The 24,061-nt window shown below is 44.4% G+C and overlaps 1 protein-coding gene and 1 long non-coding RNA gene across 2 annotated transcripts in view; one reads left to right on the forward strand and one right to left on the reverse strand.

Annotated features, from left to right (window-relative positions):
• The window catches only part of PLCXD2 (phosphatidylinositol specific phospholipase C X domain containing 2), a 56,377-nt gene that overhangs the window by 26,035 nt on the left and 6,281 nt on the right, over window positions 1–24,061 (forward strand). Inside the window, exons 2-3 of the mRNA XM_084801895.1 lie at window positions 7,467–7,927; window positions 15,948–16,189. Coding sequence (XP_084658021.1) covers window positions 7,467–7,927; window positions 15,948–16,189 — 703 coding nt within the window. The remainder of the gene's footprint in view (window positions 1–7,466; window positions 7,928–15,947; window positions 16,190–24,061) is intronic.
• LOC311609115 lies at window positions 15,441–21,382 on the reverse strand. Its single transcript, XR_014783270.1, has 3 exons — window positions 21,310–21,382; window positions 17,538–17,660; window positions 15,441–15,698 (listed from the first exon to the last, which is right to left on the reverse strand). It is a non-coding gene; the product is annotated as an uncharacterized lncRNA (long non-coding RNA).

The raw sequence follows: 24,061 nt of genomic DNA on the forward strand, positions 1-24,061 counted from the left end.
TGAGAGAGTTGAATGGTTCCCCCCTCTTGTTCTGGAGAAGGCGATGGGAACAAAATTTTCCCTAGGGGGTCATCTGATGGCTGACAGTTCAGAAGGGGTTTCTGAAGGGACTAGGGACATGTGTCAAAGCGCTGTTCAGACAAGCTAGGGACTCAGTCGAGACTAGCATTCCTAGCACTTTGCTCACACCAATAACCTTCCATATGAGCCTTTTAAAACATTTCTGTTCTGCTCTATACGTATAAATTTCAACAGTAAAGATCTTGAGAGAATGGCTTATTGGTTGAGAGCTTCTTCTGCGCTTGCAGAGGACCAGAATTCAGCTCCCAGCACCCATGTTGGGCAGCTGACAACCTCCTGTGACTCCAGCTCCAGGACATCCAGTGTCATCCTGTTCTGGTTTCCTTGGCCACTGCCCACCCAGGGCATACATTCACACAATCACAAACAGGTAAAAGGAAAATGGTTTTTGTAACAAAAACAATAATGATAATGATGATGATGATGATGATGATGATGATGATGATAATAATAATAATAATAATAATAATAATAATAATACAGTATATCTGTCTGCGAGCCACTCATATAGAGTATGAGGTTTTGGGGGGAGGTGATTCTCACCCCCTCTATGAACCAGTTTTATGTTTGGCTCTAGGGACCTTCCCCAAGAACAGTGAAGAAGACAGGTCAAGGAAGGTGGGGCCAATGAGCCACCTGGAGCGGCTCCGAATTAGACAGCTCCCAAAGGCTGAGCTGTACCTACAGGCGGTGGGGACAAAAAGTTTCCTAAATATGTGTCCGGGTGCTCTTTGATGTGGTGTCACCATCCCTACCGCGCTGGTTGTGACCCAGGTGTCATGAAGAATGTCATCATCCTCATGTCTTCATTTTCCTCTTCCTCCACTCTTGCTTCTGTGGCTACAGGAATGTCACTTTATCCCAAAACACCACCGTGGTGTGATGCTGGGGATCACGGTAGACTGTGCTATCTTGAATTCTTTTTGTGTTACTCAGAAGCCAGGTTCCTAGAGAACTCACTTTAAATTCCTTTTAATTGAGCCCGGGCAATGACTTCCACACCAACTGGTGAGCTCTGGGTAATGACAGTGCTTTGATTAAAAACTGCTGCTGCGTGCTCACCTGAGCTCCCCCAAGAAACAAACAGCAGAAAGAAGGGAGGAGTGACTTGTGTTTCAGATAGAGAACAAACTGCTTGCCCTGGCACTCACACGGCAGCTCATTTTCTTGTTCTTAGCCTCTTAGGTGATCCCGTCCGCCAGTGCTGCCCGAGAGGGAGCAACCGTAACCCTGAACAAAGCCACTGCGAACCTTCCCCATGCTGTTAGCTCTTCCCCTGTGATTTAGCTGCCCCTGTGTCTTTGTTCTGCCCTCTAACTTAACTGAGTGCACATCCCAAAGGCCATAATTAGTCTGAGGCAGCCTGTCTAGTCACCCCTAGAAGGCTCACTAGGGAAAGCAAGGCCTCCTGATAGTTTCCTCTCCACTAACAAGCTGCAACTATTCAGTTTGTCACAGGGGGACTTAGTGGGTCGGTGAGGTGTCCCTCGATGCGGAAAAGGCTAGCTACCAAATTGCTCCTTCAGATTTTGAAAGCATTCTTAGAGGAAGTTGAAGAGGCCATGCCTACAAAGGGAAGATGGTAGGCAAGGCTAGGCTTACATTCAAGGCAGTGGATGCCAAATGTGAGAATTCAGCAGAGTCATTTAGGAGGGCTTTCAACTGCCACATCGAAGAGGTTCTGAATTGGTTTGTCTGAAGTGAGATCCTAGCACTAGTATATTTTAAAGCCCAACCCTAAGTCCAAGATTCTGGTAGGTGTCCAAAGGTGAGAATCACTACATTCCATTATAAAATATTGTTAGGTACATTGCTTCAGGAAAAAGAAATGTAAATGGCTGTATGATCGTATAAAAAATAGGAAGAAGCAAATATAATAAATATGAAAATAAAGAGATCGCAGACACCTAAGTTTCTAGAACATAGAGAAAAAATTTCTCACCCTTTAAAAGTGACTTATTTGTTGTTTATGCATAGGTCAATGAAAGTACATGAGTATATGTGCACTGTGCATGTACAGGAACCCACAGAGGTCAGAAGAGGTTGTTGGATCCCTTGGAACTGGAGGTCCAGGTGGTTGTGAGCCACCCATGGGTGCTGGGAACTGAACCTTGTCTGCAATAGCAGAAAGAGCTCTCATAGCCAAGTCATCCCTCTTGCCCCACTCTCACCTTTCTAAGGGCTAACATTAGTGCTGAGAGTAATAGACCATAAAGGAGGGACTCATATGTCCAGGTGGCCCGAAACTCATAGCAATCCTCCTGCCTCTTCCTCCTGAGTACTGGGATTATAGGTGTGAGTACTCCATTTCCAGTTTCCTGGGCAAGGCTCCACCTGGTGGTCTGTGCACACAGTGAATTACTCATTTCCAAAGCCTACAGTTGCTGTCAGCCCCAGGAAGGATTTGTTCGCCCTCCAGACCAAGTACCCTTGAACTTCTGTTAATAACTAATTCAGTCACAGGGACCTGAAAGGGACTGGATTTAAAGTTTTTCCTCCCCATCATCCAGTTCCCTTTACCTAAGCAGTTACCAGAACTTTACATGGACTTAACCACTGTTTTATTTACTCTATGTTGACAAAAAGTATTCTGGAAGTGGGGATAAGCAGAAAGGGCAAAATATTGAGAACACCTATTATTGAGGATGGTTGCTATCACTGCTGTGGATGCAGGTAAGACAACCCCTGTGATGTATTCAGCAGCCCACACCAATGTCACATTCTGCAGGCGGTGGTGGGGCACAGGATAAAGTGGGCTGGGTTGAAAGTGAGATTGGCTGTCCCCAGGAACCCTGTGCACTCTCACCCCTGCAGGGGGGAGGGCTCCTCTTTCTTTGGTGGCATGGGCTTGGAATGGTGTGTGTCCTGTGCAATCAGAAATGGCCCCCTGGGGTCCCATGGCTGTCACATTTCTGCACAGTTCTCAGTCTGAGCCAAGCATCGGAGGTTGTTAGCACATCTCCCCGTGGAGCTGAAACTGGGCTCGACACCAGCAAGCACACTCCAGGGGAGATTTGTCTCTCCTCCGTGCATAGCTAACAGCTATTCCCTGGTGCCCAGGCAAGAATTAAGTTGAGTGTGTGCCTTGCACTCGGTTACACGCTGTGTCCCAAACAGCTGCTTCATTAATGCAATTTAGAAGGAAGAGAGAACTGTCTCTTCACCGTTAGATGTAAGGTGTTTGTAATACATCTCTCAATAAGGAGGTATAAAAATGCCCCGGCTCTGGGCAGCCAAATGAAGTGGAACATTAGGCAGAATCCAGTAAGCCTCATTAGCTACAGGGCCCAAGACAGAAGATCCAGGGGGACTTGCCCCACATTTCTATTAGTAATAGCTTTTCTTTTACCTGAAATATGCTGCTAATTTTCTCACTTGTGAAGTTCAGTTCACTTGAAGATGAATAAAATGCACTGTTTCTTAATATGCATCTGAATCTCTTTCAAGCTCTGGGTGCTACATGAAAACAGAGCATCATTTGTTACTTGTTTTTCTTTTGCTCACTCTACTGAGCTGATCGGAGAGTAAAGTTGGTATAGGATGATTTACTCTGAAAAAGGATACAATATAACTTTGTTGCATTTGATACCTACATACATAAATGCATGCACATATATGTGTGTGTAATATATATGTACGTATGTATAATTGCTTGCTCTAAAGTTCAGTCCAGTAGAGAGCTGGTGATGACAATGAAGTAGTGTAAAGAAAAGAATCCTGGTGTGATGGTGAAGGACAAGGTTATCCAGATAAAAAAAAGGGGGGGGGGATGGGCCTGGGGCCATAGTCAAGAGGATTTCTGGGGCTTGCTGGTCACCAGCCTAGGCTCCAGGCTCAGTGAAAGTCTGTTTCGAGGTTCTGGCCTCTGTGCACAAACAGCCAAACATAAGGTGGAACATGGGGAGCCTTGGGAAAGGGGGGTGGGAGGGGAAGGATAGAAGGACCCAGAGTGGACAAGAACTCCACAAGAAGACCAACAGGGCCAATTAACCTGGGCCCAGGGAGACTTACAGAGAATGAAGCACCCACCAAGGACCATGCATGGACCGGACCTAGACCCTGTACAAATATGTACCTGATGGGCAGCTCAGTCTTCGTGTGGGTCCCCTAGTAAGGGGAGCAGGAGCTGTATCTGATCTGGACTCCGATGCCTGCTTTTCAATCACTTCCCCGTAGAGGGGTTGCCTTCCCAGACCTCAGTGGAAGAGGATTCACTCAGTCCTGATGAGACTTGATGTGCTGGGGTGGGTTGAGGGAGCTCCTCTTTTCAGAGGAGTAGGGGAGGTGGGGTAGGGGGAAAAGGGAGGGAGTATGGGACCAGGAAGAGAATGAATAAATACTACTAATACTAATACCATCTCCTCTCTCTCTCTCTCTCTCTCTCTCTCTCTCTCTCTCTCTCTCTCTCTCTCTCTCTCTCTCACACACACACACACACACACACACACACACACACACACAAACATACACATGAAGTACATGTATACATGCACCTGGCCTTTTCTGTTACAAGGCACAGGGTAGAAACGACAGCTCTAGCACATGGAAATATGAGTTCACAAAGGATGCCATGGCTAATGTGGGTCAAGCCCATCAAAGTGTTTATCTGATCTACCAGGAAGTCATTCTCCCTGGCGCAGATTTGTGCATAGTAAAGTAGTATATACATTTACTGTTTTATTCTTGTCCATTTCTTTTTATGAAAAGCATAAACAAGTGAGTTGGTTGTATCTTTTTGAGTGCTCTGTCCTGTTTTAGACCCTAGTCCTGGTGCCTTTGTTTAAACACAAGGGCTAGTAAGTACAATGGTTACAGGTCACTTTATTTTGACATGAAGATAAATTAAAATAGACTAAATGCTTTTAAAAATTAGGTTACAGGTGTCAAACACAAATGGGAAAGAAAGGCCTATTTTACCAGTTTTATCAAACCATTTGAGAGGACTATAGAAGACACTAAGGCACTGTATATTTGAGAAAGGTACAAAGGATATTTTACATTAAATTCCATTGTCTATTCATCACACATGGCACTGTGTTACATACAAGCATTGTCATACAAGTATATACTGTGCCTTGAACACACACACTCCACGCCTCCTTATCCTCCCTCTCAGCCCTCCCCCCCATTAGCCCCCCTTGCTCCCCATTCAATTTTGTTCCACTTTCGTGCCCCGTATGTATATGTGATTTTATGTGTTGAACTAAATCTAGGAACCACACATAAGAGAGAATGTATTTGGGGACTGGCTTAACTGATATGATTATTTCTGTTTGGATTTGTTTTCCTGCAGAGAAGATAAATTCGCTCTTCTCTATGGCTGAAGGAGTTCCATTGTGTATACACACCGCATGCTCTTTAACCATCCCTCTGCTGCCGGGCACCTAGATTGGCTTCATGGTGGTGGTTGTGTGTAGTGGTGCAATGGGCACTGTGCAAATGTTTCTGTGATGCGTTCGTTGACTTAGGGGCTTTGGGTAAACACCCAGGAGTGATGTAGTTGGGTCGTATGGAAGATGGATTTTGATTTTTTTGTTTGTTTGTTTAGAAACCCCTTGCTAATTTCCATATTATCTGTACCATACATTCCTATCATTGGTGCATAAAGGGTCTCCTATATCTACATATTTACCAGCATTTGTTGTTTTCTCGTGGCTGTTCTTCAGACTAGAATAAGGTGGAATTGTGGTATATCTTTAATTTGCATTTCTCTGTTGGCTTAATGACCTTAAGCATTTTTTTATTGGCCATTCGTGTTTCCCCTTTTGAGAACTGTCTGTCGTTCATTATACTGACAACCCATGAGCATGAAAGGTCATTCTGTTTTACCATAGTTTCTTCAGTTTTTCAGTGTTTGAAAATTTTCACTGCGTGACCCTTTACTTCATCAGATGTATTTCAAGGGTATTTGTCCGCTTGTTTGCTTTGAGGCTTCTGTAAATAGTATTGTCTCCCTAATTCTTTCTCAGAATGCTTGCTATTGGTATTAATGGTTCCGGTTAATATTGTGTCCTGTCACTTTGGTGAAAAACAAAACAAGACACTATCTGTTCTGGCTAGTCTTATGTCAACTTGACACACAAACTAGAGTTATCTGAAAGAAGCGAGCCCCAATTGAGAAAATGGCCCTACAAGATATGGCTATAAGGCATTTTCATGGTTAATGATCAATCGGGGAGAACCCACACCATTGCAGGTGGTGCCACCCATGAGCATGGGGTCCCCTGCTCTATAAGGAAGCAGACTGAGCAAGCCAGGAAGCAGCATCCTCCCATGGCCTCCACTTTAGCGTCTGCCTCCAGGTTCCTGCCCTGACTTCCTTTGGTAATGAACAGCATGTGGAAGTATAAGCTGAATAAACTCTTTCCTCCTCAGTTCGCTTTTTGGTCATGGTATTTCGTTACAGCAATAGAGACCCTAACTGAGATACATCAGTCTAAGAATTTTCTGCTGGAAACTTTAGCGCATCTTATGAACAAGATTATGTTCTCTGCAGATAAGGCTTTGACTTTTCTCTTTCATATCCATATCCCTTTTATTTCCTTCATAGTTACAGGATTCTGGCTAAAACTCCAGGTGCAGCCAGGTGCAATGCGCATGCCTATAATCCCAGCACTCAGGGAGGAAGAGGCAGGCTGATCTCTGTGAGTTTGAGGCCAGCCTGGTCTACAAAACAAGTCCAGGACAGCCAAGGCTACACAGGGAATCCCTGTCTTTAAAAAAACAAAAACAAAACAATCCCCCAGGTACTACATTGAATAAGAACTGTTTTCCACTTGGCACAATGATGGCTGCAGGTTGCATTATACAGCCCTTACTGTGTTGAGACATGGTCCTAGACCTAGTCTTCCTAGGCTTTTCTTATGAAGGGATGAGGAATGAGTTTTATTCTTTACAGATATGCCTGCCTCAGCATTACTGTCATATGTCAATAGAATGAATGGCACAGACAAGCATCCCGTGAGAGGTACTGAAACTGCCTCCTGTTTGCGTCTATGTGATGGCCTCTGGCAGCCATCTTTGTCTTTCCCAACAGTTTGAGCTTATTTCCTCCAGAATAGCTTCCCTGAAATGAAATTACTAGATCAAAGTGCTATGAATATTTTAAAGCCCTGATTTCTAAGCATATTTCTAAGTAGCTTTCCAAAAAGTTATTAATTTACCCTTACACGAGCAATATGTGAGAATTATAGTATTACTCTAGGCTTAAAGAGCTGCTAATAAGACTACATTACTTTTATTTGTGTTTATTTCATTCCCAGCAGGCTAGAAAGTTTTTCCAAGTACTTATTTATAATGTGTCTGTGCTCTTGTTTCTTGTCTGTCATCATTTTATCAATTGGGTCATCTCATCTCTGGTCCTCTCCCTTTTGTGTTTTATTCAGGGTCCCATGATTCATTCAGCTACTGGGTAGATGAAAAGTCCCCAGTGGGCCCTGACCAAACCCAAGCTGTCAAACGCCTTGCCCGAATCTCCTTGGTGAAGAAGTTGATGAAGAAATGGTCTGTGACTCAGAACCTGACCTTCCGGGAGCAGCTGGAGGCTGGGATCCGTTACTTTGACCTACGTGTGTCTTCCAAGCCTGGGGACACTGACCAGGAAATCTACTTCATCCATGGTCTCTTTGGCATCAAGGTTTGGGATGGGTTGATGGAGATTGACGCATTCCTCACTCAGCACCCTCAAGAGATCATCTTTTTGGATTTCAACCACTTCTACGCCATGGATGAGGCTCACCACAAATGCCTGGTTCTGAGGATCCAGGAGGCCTTTGGGAACAAGCTGTGCCCAGCCTGCAGTGTGGAAAGCATGACACTAAGGAGCCTATGGGAGAGGAATTACCAGGTAAGCGGGGAGGAGTAATGTGCTTCTGAAAGGAAGAGCTCAACTCTCTGCTTTCCTAGACTGTCACCTATAAATTAGCTCAACCCAAGGCTTAGGGTCTGGAGGAGTGAGTTGATTGAAGTACTGAGAACAGTCTCACTGTATGTCTATACAACACTCAGTGGAGAGTTCGTCTACACTATAGAAGAGGTCCTGGACTCTGAGAGAGCTACAAGAGATTTAGTGGGGCCTGGTGAAAATAGGGTTAATTAATGCTTGGTCTTAGTTACTTCTCTATTGTGATAAAACATCACAACCAAGGCAACTGAATAAAGAAAGCATCTAATTTGGCTTATGACTTGAAAGGGTTAGAGTCAATAATGGCAGAGCAAAGGTATAGCTGAGAGCTCATACCTTCATCCACAATCAAGAGACAGAGAGAGGGAGACTGACAGAGAGATACAGAAACAGACAAAGACAGAGAGAGAACTGAAAACAGTGTAAGTCTTTTGAAACTTCAAACCCACCTCTAGTGAACACCTCCTCCAACAAAGCCATACCTCCTAATCCATCGAAAACATTTCCACCAAATGGGGATCAAGGGTTCAAATATATGAGCCTAAATGGGCCACTCTTGTTCAAACAACCACATTCGACTCCCTGGACCTCATAGACTTGTAGCAATATCATAATGCAAAATGTATTTGATCCAAATCCAAAAGTCCCCATAGTCTTTCACAGTCTCGACACCGTTTGAAAGTCTGAAGTCCCCTTTGAGACTCAAGGCAGCCCCTTAGATGTAACTCCAATAAAATCAAAAGCAAAAAGCATATTACATGCATTCAATACGCACTGGCACAGAATATGCACTACCATTCCCAAAGGGAGAAAGGAGGGCAAAGTGGAGAAGTACTAGACCAGAGCAAGATTAAAACCCAGCAGAGAAAGCTCCAAATCCTGTAGCTTCATGCCTACATGCCTGACATGTCAAAGGACTCACATGGTTTTGTCCCTATAGCTTTGCCGTTTGCAACACTCTTCTCTTTCTTGGGCAGGTTCCACTCCTTATATGTTACTCTTTGTCAGAAATCCCACAACTCTGGCACCTCTAACATCTCCAACGCAATCTAGGCTTTACCTTCGCAGCTTCATGCAATGGTTTCTCAGGGACCTCATGCCAGGAATCCCTGGGCTTCGGTGGCTCTCTTTAACTATGGAGGAAGATTCCAGAACCCCTTTACTGCTATATCCTTCCTGACTCTTTTAAAGCCAGAATCACAGGGATGACACTGCCAAGTGTGACTACCAACCTGGCACCCTGGAATCCTATTTGTAGCAGCTTTGAGTTGTTGTTGCTTTTCTGGAGCAGAAATTCTCTTTTTAGACGGTGAAAGCTTATCTGGGTTAGGTCTTGCCCTGAGGGCACCCCTCCCTTTATCCTATTTAAGGTCAGGCCTCTATTTAATCTTCTCATGTCTTCCAGCGCAAGTCTTGGCACCAACATTAAATTTCCTGGTGTTCTTTTTTTCTCTTTAAACTGTATATTTTGTATGTCTTTTTGACCTGTACAAGCATGATTACCACATGACAGAATCAATATTAAGCTGTCTGGAAACCTCCTCTGTTGAGAAAATTAGTCAAAAACTCTTCAAACTAGCTTCAGGAAAATTTGTAGGACAAGGATAAAAAGCAGCCACATTCCTTGGCAAAATATGATCTCTAGTGCAGTCATTATTATTGTTCCCCTCTGAAGCCTCATGAGCTGGTCCTCTATAGTCTACATTGATCTTAGCATCTACTAGGGTTTCTCATTAATCCCTGTTTACAGTGTTCAACCACTTTTCTAGTCTGAAGTTCCAAAGTCTTCTTCATTCCCCTAAAAATCAGCATAGTCAGGCCTGTCACAGCAATACCCTATTTCGCCTACCAACTTCTCTCTTTGGTATTTTCCTATTGCTATGATAAAGCACCAGGACCAAGGCAACTTATACAAGGACGTATTTAATTTGGCTTATGGTTTCAGGGGGCTAGAGTTCATGGTGGCCGACCAAAGACATGGTGGTAAGAATAGCTGACGGTTCACAACTTGATCCACACCAGTAAGGTAGAGAGAGAGAGAGAGAGAAGAGGGGGAGGGAGAGAGAAGAGCTCACTAGGAAGTGCATAAGCCCTTTGAAACCTCAAATTCCATCCTCAGTGACACACTTCTGCCAACAAGGCTACATTTTCTAATCCTCCTCACCAGCTGAGGGACCAAGCATTCAAATATATGAGCCTCGGGGAGGGGGCCTTCTCATTCAAACCACCACACTTGCCAAATAGTCAGCGTTTGTCTGCAATCTATTTGACACCTACGTTTACTTTTAATGGCTTGAGCAGTACCTGTCCAAGGCAAAGTTGTGAAATGAGCCAATTGGTCAGTAGAACACTAGTCTGCCTCTAAGGTCTGCTTAAAACCCTCTGTCCATGCCCCCCACCCCCTCCAGTGCCCCCCCACCCCCGCCAAATACAGATGAGTTGCCAAGCCTAGATCCCTGAGGAGCTTTCTCAGGAAAATGACAGGCTTCAGATGCATTTCATTCCGATTTCAAGATGTGGCAGTAGCAAATAAGAGCTCAGCAAATGGATAGCCTCTGATTCGAACTTTCTCCAAGAAAAATAAAAAGTGTGCATTCATTCAGAGTTGTTCCCATTCCATTAAGTACAGGAAGAAAAATGTCTTTTAAAAAGTATTGGGTAAGGACCTCATAAGGACAGGTGTTCTGATCCCAGCACCAACACAAGATAAATGTCCACCACAAATGTCTAACTCTAGCTCCATGAGCGACAGAGGCAGTTGGCTCACTGGGCCTTGGAAACTTGCAGCTTAGCCCAAGAGAATATCAGGTTCAGGGAGAGACTCTGCCTCAAAGGAATAGGTAAAGGTGATAGAGGGCTCTGGTGCTCTCATACGGCCTCAGTGTGCATTCAAGGCTCACATGTACACACACACACACACACACACAGAGAGAGAGAGAGAGAGAGAGAGAGAGAGAGAGAGAGAGAGAGAGAGAGAGAGAAATAAATACTTAAAAAGAAACATTAGCTCAAGGAGGAACTTCATGTTGAAAATAAGCTCAGAGACAGGCAGTGATGGCGCATGCCTTTAATCCAAGCGCTTGGGAGACAGAGGCAGGCAGATCTTTGTGAGTTCAAGGCCAGCCTGGTCTACAAAGTGAGGCAAGAACAGCCAAGGCTACACAGAGAAACCCTGTCTCAAAAAAAAACAGAAAAAAAATAAAGAAAATAAGCTCAAATATTTGTTTATAAGTATTTGTTGAGCACCAAGTATAAGTGATATTTCCCCAAGTATTTATCACATCTCTCCTCCCACACCTAAATTTAATACTGTTCAGACTAATGGGTCTAATTTAATTTGATTAATTTATTTATTTGTCATGAGATCTCACCATGTTATAGTCTAGGCCGACCTGGAACTATTGAACTGCCAACTCAGTTTTAGTAAAGCCACCAGAATTAGATAAACTGTTTTGATCTTCTCAACATTGGCCCCATTACAGATGGAAAAATTGAGGAATGGGGAGTCTGAAGCAACTTGCTCAGGAAGCACTGTGAGTGCGTGGTGTTAGTCAGGGTTTCTTCCCTGGCTGGTTGCTCTCTAATATTCCCGTAGCTCCTGTGGCTCTCCGTGGACTCGCCGTAGGCCTTGAGGATTTGCACAACTGCTTTCATGTGTTGTGAAATAAAACAACACTTTCTTTGCATTAAGACCCTATTCGCAAAAGGCCTCAGACTGTTCCCATTGAGAAAAGGGGATAGCATTTGAATGTGGGAATCAAGTATGGTTAAACGTGAGATTGGGTAACATTTTATAGTTTGATACACAGATGATATTCTGGACACCTGACAGATTGCACAGTAAACTTCATATCCCTGAAGGTCATTGGCCAGCCAGTCTGCCAATTAGAACTTTAGGCTCACCGAGAGGCTCTGTCCCAAAAAATACTGGCAGGGAGAACAGAAGAGGGTTGGGCAGGTAAAGGAACTTGATGCCAACCCTAACAACATGAGTGTAAGGTCCAGGACCCACAGCGTGGAAATAGAGAACTGAGCCCTGCATGTTGTCCTCTGACCTCTATTTTTTAAAAAGTGGGAAACTATCAAGGAAAGATACCCAACATCAACCTCTAGCTGGCCTCCATACATGTGCACACTCATGCATGTGCACCTGCATGCACATATGCACACACCCACACTAACAAGTACATATATCATACACAACAAATATAAATGCACATGTGCACACACACACACACACACACACACACACACACACACACACATACACACACACACACACACACACACACATACACACACACACACACACACCCCACACATACACACACTCTGATTTAACTGCATTATCCACTACAAATAGTCCTAACGTTATGGGGAAATGAGACTGAAATGATATTTTAGAAAAAGGGAACGTACTCCCAATTTGAGTTCTATGACCTCCTGTGATCCCTGTTTCTTCTGTCATGACTCTTTTTAACAGCTGAGAGAGACAGGAGCACTCAAGGAGAGCCACCAGTCATTGGCCCCATGCTGGGGCCCTGTCACACATGTGGCCAGGTCTTAAATATTCATTATGTAATGAGCTGCCTTAAAATGCCCCCACCCCACACCGAGTATTTTATTACTGGAATTTAATATCACGAAGTGCTCTACCACCAGACACATTTCATTTCCTCAACATATAATTATGCCCCAGATTATATATGCATCCTAGTAGATAAGGTTTTATGGGTACAGTAAATTAGAGGATTTATCCTACAGTGTGGGATACACTTTAATCCCAGTGTTTGTGAGGCAGAAGGTGGCAGATCCCTGAGTTTAAGGCCAGCCTAGTTCAGGATGGCCAGGGTTATAAAGAGAAACCCTGCCTCAAAGACAAAACAAACCAAACAAAAACCAACCAAGAACAACAACCTAAATAAATAACTGTAGTGAAACACAAAACCACCCATCTGGATGTGGTTGCTCACACCTGGAAGCCCAGCACTTGGGTTGAGGCAAGAGGACATTACTGTGAGTTTGAGCTACATAGCAAGTTCCAAGCCAGAGAGGGTCACATAGCAAGACCTGTCTCAAAACAAAACAAAACACCCTCAAACTCAAACAAAAGGACAGCAAGATGACTCAGAGATCAAGAGCACTTGCCGTGGAAACATGAGGAACCAAGCTCCAAATTCAACCCCTGGAATACAGTGGACCGAGAGAACCAACTCCTAGAAGTCACAGTCTGGTGTCCACCTGTGTGCCTTGGTAATAATAATAATTAATAATACTGAAGACAACAATAATAATAATTAATGAAAATGAACTATCAGCCCAGCATAACAACATGCAAAATGATCAGTTTGCATGTCTACATTGCATTGCAATCTACATGTTATGAAGAAAAGGGATTATAATATATTGAAAAGCAGAGCATGCCCTGACTCTGCATCCCAGAGGCTTCCCAGGAAAGGGACCAGCACAGTAGCATGAGGTCCCCCAAAAGACGGTTCTTTAATGAAATGAGATTTTCCATCTTGGTCTCAAGAGAAAAGCTGAACATGAATTGCTGTGCAGGAGGGGGAGATAGTCCAAAGAAAAACAGCACAGAGAGATGGGGAGGGAAACGTCCCAAACAAGCTCTGTGGGTGCTCTGTAACCTGGGCCCTGGATGTAGGTTTGCCACTGCTGGCCTCCCACTGTCAGCAGAGACACCCTGCAACCCTCAGATCAGCTTGCCTAAGAAGCCCCAGGCAGAAGGACAGACAGCCCCTTTGTGTAACTTGTACTCATTCCACATTGTGTGAGGCAAAGTAAAATTGAGTAGTGTCCTCTAGTGCACAGAGGCACAGCCTAGAGGCAGGTGTCTTGGTACAAGCTGCTAGGCCTGTCACAGAGGGCTGTACTGCCTCCTGCCCACACTCCACACCCAGGCTACTGCCCAGGGCAGCTCTCCTTCCAGCTACCTAGTTCCAGCACCATGAGGAAATCTTTGGGTCTCCCCAGCAATCTGCTTAGAGTGATCCTGTGATTAACCTCATTAACACGAGTGTTTACCACAGTCATCATCAGGGCTGGGCGTTGCTCAGAACCATTAAGAACTTGGAGGATAGACATTAGCATTTTGCAGCTCCTTGCCTGGCACTCCCTGCCTTTGGGCCTTCAAAACGTCAGGCATCTTCATCCCCTGAACACGCTGGACATGAGATAAGCATGTGGAGTCCCTGCTCCCAAGGGCCTGAGAGACTGCTCTGAAGATTACAGTTCCACAGTATAAACAGGAGCCCGGCATTTCTCAGGGAAGATATCACCATGCCCCTAAGGGGGAAAATACGGCTCTTCTAGAAGCCACACAGCAGAGCTCGGAATTGGGACAATGAAAATAGCAAATCTCTGTCATCACCTTCCCCCCACCCCTACCCCCACCCCTGTCTCCCAGAAACTAATTAATGCTGTGGATATAGCTTGCTAATTATTTTCAAAATTACCCCCATCTCCAGTGGCCCCGCCAGAGGCCCACGGCGTCCGCAACATCTTCCCTGATGCTAGTGGCACATTGCTTTCCTCTCCTGGGAAGGGTAATTTCATCAGAGCCAGTGCCTAGCATTGAAAAATCTATTCCCTCACAAACAAGTTCCCAGTGCTTATCTAAACTCCAGGAGCTGAGTGTCAATTCCACCAGCACTGGAAACATGATTTCTGGACCATACAAGTGGTTTTAGCCTGGTGTGCAGAGGTTTCCCAGCGAGATGGAATTTAATCAGACTGTGTCTGGTTGGTTAACAACAATAAAAACCACACGTTTACTTTTCCTTCCCTTGAGCTGAAGAGTCACGTACCCACCAGCCATGCATGCTGGCAGCAGCATCCCACTTCTGCAGGGCTGGCCCTGCCTGTCAGTTTTCCTCTGGGATATGCGTGTCCCTATCTCTGCAGACTGTCTTAAGACACCATCCGTGCTCACCAGGAACTCACAGTTAATGCAACTTATGAGACCCTATCAGAATAATTTTTTTGCATTTATCACAAGGCTTCTGTAGCAAACATGTCAGTTATATCTGCAGGTATGATTCCTTTATTTCTTACCATTCTCCTTTATACTCTTGTCCATTTTGTGCATTTACTTAAAACACACCTGAGAAGGTGGTCTGTGGCTTTCCCATGCACATAACCCAAAAAGGTAATCATTTTGAGTTAGACAGCAAGCTCCCAGTAACTGTTTTGCTTTTTTATTCTCTTAAAAAATAATAATAATACATGGCCAATGAGGTGGCTCAGTGAGTAAGGCATGCCACCAAGACTGATGACCTAAGTTAAATTCCTAAGTCCCATTTGTTTGAAGGTGAGAACTAACTCCCAAACATTGTGCCCTGTGACAATTTGGCTCTCTGTCACGTACAAAATAAATAAATAAATAAATAAATACACGTAATAAAAAGGAAAACATTATACAAAACACAGCCCTCACCTCAAAGAGAATAAATAGTTTATTCTTGAGCCAAATAGGAAAGGGCTGGGAACACAGGCTCAGGTTGCCTGGAGCAGCATGTCCACTGTGGAAACGGTCACATGAGATTTGATTAGCCACGGAACTAAAGGACGCCATAAGGCAGTGCCATTCATCCACATTAGTAGGGACCCTGAGTAGGCAGATTATAGCAAGAGAAGTTACCGTAGGTTTCAGATGCAGTCTGTGGATGGATTTTGCTCTTGGAAGCTGGGGGCTCTCCTGCGAATACATGTTAGAGGTTTTCACCGGATAGTCAAAAGGACATTAGGTCAGGCACGGGTGTGGCCAGTGAAGGGCTCCTGAGAGGGTCAAGGCTAGCCCGAGATAACACTGACTTCAGTCTTCTACCTTCCGACCACCATGACGTAAGATCATGCACAAAGATGTGGCTCGTTCCCCCTCCATCCCTCCACCCCATCCCCCCATCCCCGCTTACGTGACCATTTCTGTTGCTTCTGAACGTTTCAGGTTCTCATTTTCTACCACTGCCCCTTCTACAAGCAATACCCATTCCTGTGGCCAGGCAAGAAAATTCCAGCACCCTGGGCAAACACCACGAGTGTGCAAAAACTGATCCTCTTCTTGGAGACCACCCTGAGTGAGCGAGCCCCACGTGGGGCCTTCCACGTCTCCCAGGCCATCCTCACCCCAAGAGTGAAGACCATAGCCCGAGGCCTGGTGGGAGGCCTCAAGAACACACTCGTTCACAGGTAAGAGGTGGCTCCCACCCCACAGTTAAGGTTTGTGTTGTTTTGTTGGTGGTCATGGTTGTTTTGTTGGTGGTCATGGTTGGGTGGGTGGTTGGTTGATTGTGTGGTTCATTTATTTTGGATGGTTTCTTGAGACGGTTCAGGCTGGTCTTGAACTCACAATCTTCCTGTCTTGCTTCCCTGATATTGGAATGATGGATTCACATACTTAGCCCCCCCCCTCACACACAAACACACACACACACACACACACACACACACACACACACACACACACACACACTTGTCTGGCCATCATGGAGATCTGATTCTAATGCCTTGAACTCCTGCAAAACTAGTCCTGGGCACAGTGAACCCATGTGATTCCAGAGTCCCAGCACTGGAAAAGTAGAGCAGCAGGAGGCCTGATGCTCACCGACTAGTAACCCTAACTTAACTAGCAAGTTCCAGACCAGGAAGAGACTCTCTCAAACAGAATGGGTGACAGCTGAAGGATGACAGCCACCATGGCTGTCTTCCAGCTTCCCACACAACCACAGACACAGGCACCTATAGGCAACTATACCTGTACTTATATGAACACACACATAATTTTTCTTGATTTTATTCTGAATGCACAACAGTAAAACTTTAAACTTTGAGAATTACAAAAAAGAACCTTTTAAAACATACTATTTTGAAAAGCTGTGGATTATAGTGTTATTACATTAATACTGCTCTAAAAATTGTTGTTTCTAACAAAATCTCCATTGTTGCATTTTACCAATAAAGACTTAGGAGCCAGATGCTGGAGTGAAGGCCTGCTCACTCAGAGAGGCAGAGAAAGTACCTTCCTCCTCTGCCAATGTCCCAGAAGGAGATAGAAAGGTCTTCCCCATGCCATCTCAAAAACCCTCAAACTGCATGTCCCTCCCTTCAACTTCCTGCGCATCTCTCTATCCACCCTCCCGACTTCCTCTTACTCTCTATGGTTTTTCTCTGTTCATTCTCTATCACCTGGTTGCTTATTCCACCTGTTGACCTATGGTTGAATTTATTTAATCCCGTTCACAATAAGCAGAAAGCTCTTAGATTAAAGGTGTGTGCTAGGGCTGAGCCACACCACACTAGAATCAGGTTTGTCCAGTAAACAACATGATCTCAGGGATCACAGTGTGATGATCAAATATCCTGCAACAAAGAATCCTGGGACACTTTGCTAAAATGTTTGCATCATTCCGTAAGTAAGTGCTCACTATGTTTTGATACAATGCAAGTGCTCTGAGCTGATGTCACTGTGTGCTTTCTTTATGACACATATCCATGGTGATCCTCTTACTGCCCGTGCAGCTGGCTGAGAGATACTTACTGTTTAAGAAGCGTTAAATCCAGGCTCCATGCCAGGGACTGTAAGATGGCCCTTCAGGAATTTGTCCTTTCTTCTGTGGTGACCATGAGTCTTGAGTACCGTGCCAAAACTTCAAATACTCCACTGGGACACAATTAGGCAGGATATGCAGTTAAACAGAGATGGTTTCAGTCATTTTGTATGAGATGATGTTCTTTGTCCTGGGCACCAGTAAATGATGGATAAAGGCTGTCAAGAAAGCATATTACATGTATATGCACATGTGGGTACATATGTAGATTATGTATTGCATATGTATATGTGGTATATGAATAGAGGGATCTTATAAAATGCACTTGTCAGTAGGCTATACAAATTAAAGAAACTAACGTATTTAGGTTTTCTTAAAAAATGATATTTGTAAGAATCTGTTTGGTTCTTGAGTTGAGGGTGGTGACTGCAGTAAAGACAGTGAAAGCTTTGGTCAGTCAAGTCACACGGCCAGTCACATACAAGGCACACTCACTCAATTCTGAGTTTGGAGAGCATGTTTTAAATAATAGCCATGAGCCTCATCAGGAGCTAAAAAGGCAAGTGACATCTGTGCTCTTCGCTTGTAAAGTCAACCGTGGACAGAACCAGAGGCTCCCTTCTGTGCAGCGCCTCCAGCTCGCAACTGAATTAAGTGTGTTTGACTGGACACTGAGAGTCCCATGGGCTGGCTGCGCTGCTGCAATGGGCTGCCTATGCAGCTGGCTGTACACCTGCATTTCCCAATACTTGGGAAGCTGGGGCAAGAGCATTGTGAGTTCAAAGCCAGCTATACCTAGACTATATGGTAATACTCTTGGGAGCAGGTGTATGGTAGAGTGAGACACTCTCTGTAGCCCAGGCTGGCCTCAAACTTACTAATTACAATCCTTCTGCTTCAGTCTTGGGGCTGTTAGTGTGAGCTACCGTATCTGGGGGAAAAAAAGCAAAACAAAACAAAAGAAAAAAAAAACCCTAATCCAGTGTGATATCTCTTTAAAGGACCTAGTATTATATGTTTTTCTTTTTAATATATGTTCATGTTCCCATTCCATTTCTCTCATGCTTTTGGAAAATTTGTAGCTTAACATTATCTTTTTATTCACTAAATGAAGTGAGTTTTTCCCATATTTCAAGAAAAACAGAAAGAGTACCTAAGAGGGACAGGTATAAAGACACAAGATGGGGGCCTGTAGCCTTTGCCCCACGGACACAGTCTTTTAGCAAAAAGTAACATTTGAATAGACCTGTGTGAAGACTACCACTGCAAATCTGTGTGGACAGCCAAGAAAGACTACTTCAGACTAAGGATATGATTTTTTATTCTTAATAAACAGGGCCCTTTTGCAAATGATTGTATTGATTCTTAAATCCAGGCCAGCCTCTCGAAGGGAAGAAGGGTGCCACCATCTAAGGCACTACTAGGACCTTATTTAAGAATAACTCAGGGAAGCTAAGTGACTAGCGTCACAGATTATAGCTAAAATTACAGGTCCTGTAAGAGCCAAGGGCCTGTCGGGACTGCCTGGCTCCAGCCCACGTAGTGCCGGGCACTGATGTCTGATGTGAGCAGAGAGGATGGTGGGGCCCTGTTGCTTTGTCTTCTCCGGCCCAAGATGGAGTTAATCATGCCAGCATCTGGTCAGTTCACACCGGATACAGCTGGTAACCCACAGTATCGCTATACTCTCATTTCCTGCTTCTTCAGTCCAGCTGCCCATGAACCCCAGCCTCTCTGTTTAATGGCGATACAGAGAGAGCATGAGCCCAAAGGCAAGGTCTCCCTGCTGGTAGCGAGAATGTGTCCTTAAAGGAGTAGCTGTCTGGGCATCCTAGCCCTCTCTGGTCATGGGAGTGTTAGGGGTGTGATCCTGACATTCCTGTGCCTGAACATCAGCTGAAAGGAGAACCGTGGCTCTGGTCTGGAATCTGTTCCTAAATGCCAGCGAATCACATGACTGTCATTTCACCACTGAGTAATCTAGGCACCAGCACCCTGAGTGCCTGTCCCAACTGGCTAACCAAGCAGGGGTGGCTGTCCAGCTGAGTGTAAGCAATGGTCAACAGCTCACACCCAGGGAAGGCCTGGGTGTCTCCTTCCGCTGAGGAGGTAATCTTCAACTCTCAGGTGACCTAGGGCCATGAGATTCTGTTCGTTTAGGTTCATCATCCTGGAAGGAAGCCACAAATGTATACAGCCCATCAGACTAAATTTCTGTTGTAGTTTTCCTCAGAGTGGAAGACACCTGAGATTCTGATCACAATACTCACAGTAGAATCAAATGGAGGTGAATTTTGCCTAAAACTGAGGACCAAGTGGCCACTGGAACTCTGAATGAGGATAAGGGTTGAGTCAGAAGCCTATCAGGTCCCTATTAAGGTCACTAAATTATGCTCCCTCTCCCTCAATTGAAATGACAATCCAACCAGGTGTGGTGATGCATACCTTTAGACCCAGCACTCCAAGGCATAGGCAGACAGATCTTTGTGAGTTTGAGGCCACTCAGACCTACATAGTAAGTTCCTGTCTCAAAGAGAATAACATCCTAACCCCACTGCCTCCAAGGGTGGGTGAATTTGGAGAAACTATCTTTTAAAGAGGTAATGAAGTTGACAGGCCATCAGGGTGAGTCCAAATCCACTCTCGTCAAGTCCAAAGGAAATGTAAAGCCAGAAACAATAGGAGCTAAGCATGGCAGCACAAGCTCCAAACCCTCGTACACTGGGCTGCAGAGAACCGGCCATTCATGGTCATCTTCGACTATACCACACCACAGGGATATGTGTGTATGCACACAGAGAAAATGCCACGTGGGGGTGGGGGAGAAGGAAGTCACTTGCAAACCAAGAATAAAAACCAGAGAAAAAGCCCACCCCAAAAGCATCTTAACCTTGGGCTTGCAGCCTCTAGAACAGGGGAAAATAACTTCAGTTCTTTGAAGTCAGCAGTGTATGTGTTGTTACGGCTGCCCAAACAAGCTAGCATAGTCTCCCTGGGCAACGGGGTGGCCCTGCACCGGTTCTTGAGATCTTTGAGCTCAGCTTTTCTTTACCACTTCAGCCATAAGGTATGGGACTATAGCATATTTATACACACACACACATGCATACATATATATCCCCCTAAATATCCACATATATATGTGGGTGTGTCCCATATACCCAAATATATGCTTCCATATATGTGTGTATATATGAATACACACACACACACACACACACACACACACACACACACATACACACACATGCCATATCTAAACAACCTCATGGAACTCTAATGGGAAGCTAAAAGTGCCTATCTCAGTGGTGACTAGTAAAGAAATAAGGCGATCAGCTGGGTTCTGTGGTAGGCCTCAAGGTCAAAGGGAAACTTTAAGTCCAGCGCAGTAGCCTGTGGGGATGTTGTCAGCCTTATCTAGTCCAGCCTTTTGCAAAGATCTCTCTTCCTGGTCAGTGCCAGGAGTTAAGGTTAATAATGTGGCTCCTCTTCACAGTGGATTCTACATTGCCCGTTACGTCATACAGTTCATTTGCTCTTTGCCTTGGGGAAGTTTGGCTCCTACAACCCGTAGCTGACACAGAACTCTTTGTCCCTGGACACCACATGTACTTAGCTCTTCCAAAAAGCTCTATACATACTCCCGGAGTCTTCCAAGACATGGCCCCGCCTGCAATGGGCTGGGTTGTCTCCGGGCTATCGAGTATCATTTCCCCAGAATGACCAGCAGATGGCGCAGGATATCCAAAGATAGGCCCCGACCTGAGCTATTTTGTTTTTTGGTTAGTTGGTTGATTGGTTGGTTTGGTGTTCTTTTTTCTTCTTCTGTTTCTTTTTCTTTCTTAAAAAAAAAAAAGTATTTGTTTACATCTGATGATAGCCCCTCTCTCTCTTCACCTCTCTGTCCTATTCTTTCTCTCTCTTCCCTCTATCCCCCACTACTCCTCAGAAAAAGGGAGTCCCACCCAAACAACCCAGTACAGCAAGTCTCATTAGGACTGAGCACACGCCCCCCTCCATGTGGTCTTGGGAGGCAGACCTGGCCTGTTTTGAAACCTTGAATGCCACAGTCTCACCATCACTGTGTCCTTCATGTAGAGGACTGTGAATTTTTGGTCTTTGTGTCTCCCAGAATTCTGTGTTTTCAGCCTCTCTTCTCAACACTTTCTTACCACCACTCATGCAAATCTTTCTCTCTCTACCTGTTTTATTCTTTTGTTTACGATCCCTTTCCCACTGCGAAGTACATGACGCGCATGCTGTAAGCAGGCATGGACGCTTTCTATGTACTATTGTACTGTCTTTCTAATTCACCCTGTTGTTCACAGGGAAGAGCTTAAAGGGACAAAGAATTTTAGTAAATTGAGATCTTTAAGTGTCCCAGCTAAAGATGGGAGGACTCTCTCGTGAGTCACAGCCAGCTATTAAAATAAGATGTAAATTGATCCATCAGCCTTTGCCATCCCATGGTAGACTGTAGGTCCCACTGAGTGAGAGAAAACTTAGCTAACCGTAAGCAGAAAGAAAAAGGAGGTGGAAATGCGGCTGAGGTCTTACCATCACTCCAGGAAGTGAGGGTGCAACATGGCAGAGGGAAGACACCATCAAAGGAGAATCGAAATGGGGAGGGGTGGGGGAGTGGCAGCCAGCGAGACAGTGAGTGATAGAAAACAAACAGACATCAATGTTAGGTAAAAACAAATCCTACAAATCCCATATTTGACCACATCCCCTGGATGGATAAGCCTGGTGGCACTCAGAGGAAGGATAGCAGGCTACCAAGAAGAGACTTGATACCCTATGAGCATATACAGGGGGAGGAGGTCCCCCTCAGTCACAGTCATAGGGGAGGGGAGTAAGGGGAAAATGGGAGGGAGGAGGAATGGGAGGATACAAGGGAGGGGATAACCATTGAGATGTAATATGAATAAATCAATAAAATAAAAAAATTAAAAAAAAAAACAAAACAAATCAGACCCAAGGAACTCCCACTAGCTCAATCAACCTTAAGCCAGTTTCCACCGTCCTTGGCTGGGCGGTTAGTGCACACTGTTTACCATGTTGCTCCCCTGTGGTTCTTCGCCCTTGTGTTACATTGGATTGAAAGCCTTGTTTACATCATGAGCTGCTGCGAGCCTCTGTTTATAAATAACCCCAGCAACTGGATTGCAAAGACAGCTGATTAGGTACTAATCTACGAAAGAGCCGTGTGCAGCGCTGGCATAAGGATCTCTGTGGAAAGGGAATCCTGACCCTGACTTTATGCCTTTTGCAAAAATTAACCGCTGGTAGCATTAATGAGTAAAATAAAGTTGAACCCCCTGAAGCTTTCAGAACACATGGGAGGAAGTCTTTGTGGACTGGAGGTAAATGAGTTTCTTAAGTAAATCACAGAAAATTGAAAAGATATTGACGGGGCATTGGAGCGATGGCTCGGTGGGTTAAGAACACTTACTGGAGAGGTGGTTCGGCAGAGTACCCAAGTTCCCTTCTAAGCCTGTGATTTCAGCTCCTGGGAATCCGGCTCCATCTTCTAGATTCTGCATACACCATACACAGCACATGCACATGCCCTCCTAAGGACACATACACATAAATAAATCTTTTTTTTAAGAAAAGGAAAAATAATTGACAAATTGCAATCTATCAAAATTAAGGAATTCAGGCTCATGGAACTATTCTTGCTAAAACTAGAGGCAAGCTACAGGATAGAACAAATGTTTTTGCAAAATATATCTGACAAAAGGCTGGTATCCAGGGCATAAAAGTAATTTATAAAGCTCATCATGTAAAAGAAGAAAGGGGGAATACTATCAAAGCATTTGGTGTGAAACTCTCAGAGGAAGGATAAAAATACTAAAAAAATGATTAAAATCTAAGTGGAAAAACTGTTGAAATGTTGATTAGATACATGCAAGAAGAAGGTTCACACATGGCCAATCTCCATTCTCAGCAATCCCCCTGCCACAGCCTTCCATGTGCTGGGATTACAGGCATGCGTCACCACACTTGGTTTAGGATGACTAGACTAACACACTAACAGGACCAGTTTTTAGGGAGACTATTAACTGAGCAAAGCTTTCCTGCTGTGTTGGTGGGACTGCACAGTGGAATGATTCCCTTGAGGAAAGGCCTGGCAGTTTCTTACAAAACTAAATATTAATAAAGCCTATTATAGACTAGTTTTGTCCCTTGTTTTTTTTCCCCCAAGTAAAATAAAAGAAAATGCCCATAAAAAGACTCATAGAAGAATGCCCATAATAGTTTATTCATAAATTAAAATTAAAAACAATCGGTGTATCTAGCAATAGCAAAATGGATAAGCTATGTTGTATTTATACAATGGGACGTTATATGGTACTATAAAAAGAAAAGAAATGCAATTAATTATATGCACGCTGACATATGTAAGGGACTTTATATATGTTTCCAAGTGGAGTATGTCAAAAGTAGAAGAGGCATTGATGGAAAGATAGTGATGCATTAACAGATGTGTGGCAAACAAAGCAGTAAC

This window comes from Acomys minous (assembly GCF_964271855.1).
Source record: "Acomys minous genome assembly, chromosome: 11".
NCBI classification, from domain to species: domain Eukaryota; kingdom Metazoa; phylum Chordata; class Mammalia; order Rodentia; family Muridae; genus Acomys; species Acomys minous.